The following is a 5,986-nucleotide window of genomic DNA, read 5'->3' as shown; positions in this document are numbered from 1 at the left end:
TTTCTTTTTTTTAATATATATTTATTTGGCTGCACTGGGTCTTTGTTGCGGTATGTAGGATCTAGTTCCCTGACCAGGGATTGAACCTAGGCCTCCTACTTAGGGAGTACAAAGTCTTAGCCACTGGACCACCAGAGAAGTCCCTTATTATGCTTTCATACATACTATAATTGCTATGCTGTACTATGTTTTGCTTTTTTTTTTTTTTTCACCCAGCAATACCTACCCTTGCTATGGACCAGACACTGTTTTTGAATGCTTTCTATAGATGAACTCATTTAATCTTTACTTCAAGGATATTCATGAGACATGTTTTTTTCTTACCCTCATTTTGCAGATGGAGAAGCTGAAGTACAGAGGTTAAGTAATTTGTTAAGGTCACAGCAAGTGGCAGAGCCAGACTTTGAACTCAAAGCAATCTGGTTCCTGGGTGCTTTTAACTTTCAGCTGCATCCTGCTTCTGTAATTTGTCCTAGACATGTTTCCCTGTATTTCATGTCACTGCGCCTCATTCTTTTTAACAGTTACATAAGGTTGTATGCTATGTTGTTCAGTTGTTAAGTCATGTCCGACTCTTTGCAATCCCATGGACTGCAGCACACCAGGCTTCCCTGTCCTTCACCATCTCCTGCAGTTTGCTCAAACTCATGTCCATGGAGTCGGTGATGCCATCCCACCATCTCATCCTCTGTCACCTTCTTCTTCTGCCCTCAATCTTTCCCACCATCAGGGTCTTTCCCAATGAGTTGGCTCTTCACATCAGGTGGTCAAAGTGATGGCATCAGGTGGAACTTCAGCTTCAGCATCCGTCCTTCCAATGAATATTCAGGACTGATTTCCTTTAGGATGGACTGGTTGGATCTCCTTGCAGTCCAAGGCACTCTCGAGTCTTCCCCAGAACCACAATTCAAAAGCATCAGTTCTTTGGCGCTCAGCCTTCCTTATTGTCCAACTTTCAACATCCATACATGACTACTGGAGAAACTGTAGCTTTGACTATACAGACCTTTGTCGGCTTAGTGATGTCTTTGCTTTTTAATACCCTGTCTAGGTTTGTCATAGCTTTCCTTTCAAGGAGCAAGTGTCTTTTAATTTCATCACTACAGTCACCATCCACAGTGATTTTGGAGCCCTAGAAAATAAAATCTGTCACTGTTTCCACTTTCCCCTTATCTATTTGCCATAAAGTGATGGGGCCAGATGCCATGATCCTAGTGTTTTTAATGTTGCATTTTAAACTAGCTTTTTCACTCTCCTCCTTCTATAGATGAACTTTAGTTGAACTCTTCCGTTTTGGTGTCCCGATCCCCACGTAAATCTACAGCCCTAGGTCTCCAACCACCTCTTCAATGTCCCTTTAGTGCCACAGCCTTCGTTTTAAATTGACTTATTCAACTGATATTTCAATAAAAAATAAATTTAAAAAGTAAGTTGATTCAAACTGAGCTCATTATCCTCCCACCCGCGCTTCCACCCACAAATTTCCACCCACAAAGCCACCGTGTCCTCATCTGAATGGCAATGCCAACACCCACGAGTCACCCAGGACAGAGGCAGAAGCCAAACTGGGAGGGAATTAGTGAAGTAAAGTAGATTTCAAAGGAAATGGAAGGTATTTGGGTCAGTAAAATAGGGAAAGAGTCTTGCACAAAAAATTAAAAGGAGGTGGGCTAGCTTTGGACATCTGGGGGAAACAGGTGTGACGAGGGAGAACGGAGGAGCCAAATATAGGCTTCTGGATTCTTAGCCGTTCATCACCAAGGTAACTGCGTTGCTATGGCAACAGCAAAGGCAGCACCGCCTTTTTCAAGAACTTCCTTCGCTGCGGTTACCTCCACACAAGCCAGACACTTCCGCATGGGAGGCTACAGCCCGCGGGCTATGGTTTAGGAAGGCGGGAATTGCTGCAGTAGTAGCCAATCGGATGGGCTCTGCGGCGTAGGACGCAAAGGAGGGGTCGGAACTTTTGGAAGCTCAGCAGAGGGCGTTGATAAGGCGTGTTCGCGTCCCTTTCCCACCAATTAGCGGCCGAGGAAAGGAAGGGGGCGGGACCTGGGTGAGGCCGACCAGGGGCGGGGCCCAGATTAAAAAATGGGAGGCTCCGCCCACCCCCGCTTCTGCTCAATAGGAAGCCAGAGAGTCAGTCCGGACAGTTAGGGTGCCCAATGAGTGCTGTCGCCAGGACCCCTTGCGGGGCGGGCTCAGCCAATCGGCAGCAGCGGTGGGCGGACGCGGGCGGCAGAGGCGGTGCGGCGGAGGCGGAGCGGCCTCTGCGGCAGGAGGGAAGATGGCGGACGAGGAGAAGCTGCCGCCCGGCTGGGAGAAGCGTATGAGCCGCAGCTCAGGTGCCGCGGGGGTCGGGGCTGGGACGGGGCCGCGAGGGCCCGCAGAAGCAGGGCTCGAGCTTGCCCCTCGAGCGCGGCATCGCCGCTCGGTTCCCAAGGGGTCCTGGCTCCTCCGCGTCGTCCCCGGGTAACGGCCCTGGCCCACCCTGTGAGGGCTGCGAGCCTGAGGAGAGGGGAATCCCGAGGAAACTGAGGCAAGGGGCGTGGCCGGGGAGTCCCAGGGTGCTCCCAGCGTGGCGGGGGGATGGTGATCCCGCGGCACTCCCTCAGGCGATGGCCCTGGCCCTGCCGATCTGATTGACACTTTCGTTCGGCCTAATGCACCAGAAGTCCTGAGGGAAGGTCTGTGCAACCCGCTGGTCCCAGGGGGGACCCCTTGGGGAGGACACCCCAACATCATGCTCAGGGCGGGGCCCTAGGGTGTTGTTCGGCCTCGGATCCACAACCTCCTGCTAATAACGCTCGCTGCCATCCACACCATATTCTTAGTTTGCGATATCCGGCCGGTGGTATTTGCCTGAGAACTGCCCTTGTGCTCCGGAACCCGACTTAAGGCTTTCCCCCAAAAATAATGTCAAGAATAGGGAACGTTTATCTCAGGACCAAGCATAGTTACAAGCATTTTGGGTGTGTGCTTTCTCTAAATGGCCATAATTTTGGGAGAGAGGTAATTGTTACCCCCGTTTTGCAGATCAAGAAACTCAAGGCCAGAAAACGCCAGGAACCCGCCCAAGGTCATTGATTTCAGGGGGTGGGGGCTGGGTTCGGACCCAGTCATTCTGACTCCAGAGCCCCCTACCCTTCTTGCTGCAGACTACTAAGATGCAGGTTCCAGTATTTCACACTTCTTTCTCCATAGAGCCTAGCAGTCATAGTCGCAGTAATAATTTGAGTTTTTGAACATCAGGAGCACTTTGCATACAGCACCATCCACTCTCCACATTAACCCCCTGGAGGTTTGATGTCCTTATTCTCTTACCCCCACTTTTCAGATGAGAAAACTGAGGTTCAGGGAGATGGAACCCATTGCCAAGGTTTTTGAGGCAGTCAGTGGCTCAGCTCTCACCAACCCCCACCCTACCCTGCAGCCTTGACCTGTGGATGCGACCTACAGTGTAAAGCCTATGCTCTGCCCGATTTGGGGCTCCCACTCCAACCATTTCTACCCAGTTCAGTCCTAACAGTGTTCCCTGAGGGTGCCATCCAGCCCTTCACGGTGTTCGGCACAAGTCCTCCGTGTAAGCCCAGCAGACTCTGCTCCAGGAATGACACCCTATCTCTGCTGGGTCCTACTTCAAGCTTCTTGTTGGCAGCCCTCACTCCATGCTCTTTAGTCTCTGGATAACATCTGACCCCAATAATGCTGGACCCCAGTTCTGTAACTGGGTAGGGGAAAAGGACAAAGCTTTTGTGTCTGACACACATGGGTACAGTTTATGCAGCAGAATAAACACCCGTTGCTTTGTTTTGGAGGTACTAGTAGCTGTTGCACTCTTATTGACCAGACGCCTCACAGTAACATGTGCATGCTCAAGTCGTGTCCTACTCTTTGTGACCCCATGGACTGTAGCTCACCAGGCTCCTCTGTCCATGGAATTTCCCAGGCAAGAATACTGGAGTGAGTTGCCATTTTCTCTTCCACAGTATCTTCCTACCCAGGGATCGAACCCAAGATTGTTTTGCTTCCTGCATTGGCAGGCAGATTCTTTACCTCTGCACCACCTGGGAAGCCCACGTTTTGACCAGAGATGCATTAGTATGTCTTTGGTTACCCAAATGTTACTCAACATTCACTTACATAACAAATCACCAGCCACAGGCGTTAGTTTCTGCAAAATTCCCCAATCGATAATGTGTTAATATATGTCAAGTGCTATCCTAAACTCGTTACAGATGTGAACCCATACAGTCCTTCCAAAAACCATTCAGGCAAGTACTGTTGTTATTTCCATTTTACAAGTGAGAAAACTGAGGCCCGGAGAAGAGATCATACAGGGAGTGAGTGGCAGATTTGAACAGGGAGTCTGGCTTCTGAGTGCATGCTTCCAACCTCTCTTCCTCACCTTGGGTTATTTCCCCCCTTGAAGTTATTATGACCAAAGTTGTTATATGGTCTTGCTTGCTTGTTTATTGCCTGTCTGCCCCCCCTAGAGGGTTAGCTCCCTAAGTCCCGATGACACTGGTGGACAGCAGTGGGCTGGCTGAGTGAAGGCGTCTTGTTGGCCAGTTCCGTATCATGGCTTGATGGTGGTATCCTCTGAGCAGGTCCCAGCTAAATTCTGTGCCCCCCGCCCTTCTAGGCCGGGTGTACTACTTCAATCACATCACCAATGCCAGCCAGTGGGAGCGGCCAAGTGGCAACAGCAGTGGCAGTGGCAAAAACGGACAGGGGGAGCCCACCAGGGTCCGCTGCTCACACCTGCTGGTCAAGCACAGCCAGTCACGGCGGCCCTCATCCTGGCGGCAGGAGAAGATCACCCGAACCAAGGAAGAGGCCCTGGAGCTGATCAATGGTGAGCAGGGGTTGGAGACCAGGCTTGGGGGAAGGGGGCAGTCCCTCTCCCCAAGGGCAGTGCAAGCTTTACAGAAATCACATGAGATCCTCCACCCCAGCCAGCTTAGCTGTCAGCTGTGGCCTTGGCCAACCTGTAAGTGCCTGTTGGTGGCGTGAGCCTGGCTTCCATGGCTGCCTTTCATTTTCCTCCCTAGCTCGTCTTTGAGAGTGGGCCAGGGTTGGTGGAGAGGACGCAGCCTTGGGGCTGGCAGACCTGGGTTCACATGGTCACTATGCCCCTAGGAGCTCCTTGACCTTGAGAGATTCATGTCACTTCCTTGAGACTCAGTTTTCACCTCTGTCAAATGGACATCGTCATCTCCTTGCCTTCGTGGGCCATTGTGAAAGCTCAGTGAGATGAAATGGTGTAATGGGTGGCACACAGTTGTCACTTTGTGGGTCGTCGTTCAGTGGGAGCTATCCTGGAGAGTAGTGTCATCAAGCAGGGTCCTGGGACACGTATTTGGATGGATCAAGAGGGAGGTTGGAAAGGCAGCAGTGTTAGAACTAGCCGACAGAGTCAGTGAATTAATTCGGCTCTGAGCAGGCTGTTTGTCGCTCAGTTCTGTGTTTCCTCCACAGTCTAGAGCAGCAGTTGGTAGGCAGACTTTTTCTTAAAAGGCCAGATGGTAAATAGTTTAGGTTGTGTGGGCCATACAGTCTCTGTCAGCTCTGCTTGGCAACTCCATAGCAGCCGCTGCTGCTGCTGCTAAGTCACTTCAGTCCTGTCCGACTCTGTGCAACCCCACAGACAGCAGCCCACCAGGCTTCCCCATCCCTGGGATTCTTCCGCAGGTGATGTGTAAACAAATAGGCGTGGCCATGTGTCAATAAAACTTTATTTACAGAAACAGCAGGATTTGACCCCAGGGCTGTAGTCCTCAGCATCCTGGTCTAGAGCTATCTAGTGTGGCCACTTCTATCTACATGTGGTTATTTTCATGTAAATTAGTTCCATTTAAGTCATATTAAAGATTGGTTCCTCAGTCACACCAGCTACACTGTTCAGTAGTCCCACTTGGTTATAGGCTGTGGACAGCACAACTGGAGAATATTTCCATCCTTGCAGGAAGTTCTGTCAGCCAGT

General features: G+C 50.8%; 1 protein-coding gene across 1 annotated transcript in view; it reads left to right on the top strand.

The window, feature by feature from the left end:
* The first annotated feature begins 2,236 nt into the window (after window positions 1-2,236).
* The window catches only part of PIN1 (peptidylprolyl cis/trans isomerase, NIMA-interacting 1), a 12,438-nt gene continuing 8,688 nt past the window's right edge, over window positions 2,237-5,986 (top strand). The window contains exons 1-2 of the mRNA XM_010828393.1: window positions 2,237-2,345; window positions 4,646-4,858. Coding sequence (XP_010826695.1) covers window positions 2,288-2,345; window positions 4,646-4,858 — 271 coding nt within the window. The 5' untranslated portion in view covers window positions 2,237-2,287. The remainder of the gene's footprint in view (window positions 2,346-4,645; window positions 4,859-5,986) is intronic.

The sequence above is a fragment of the Bison bison genome, unplaced genomic scaffold, assembly GCF_000754665.1.
Source record: "Bison bison bison isolate TAMUID 2011002044 unplaced genomic scaffold, Bison_UMD1.0 scf7180017864492, whole genome shotgun sequence".
Classification (NCBI taxonomy): domain Eukaryota; kingdom Metazoa; phylum Chordata; class Mammalia; order Artiodactyla; family Bovidae; genus Bison; species Bison bison.
This window is presented reverse-complemented; position numbering and strand designations above follow the sequence as displayed.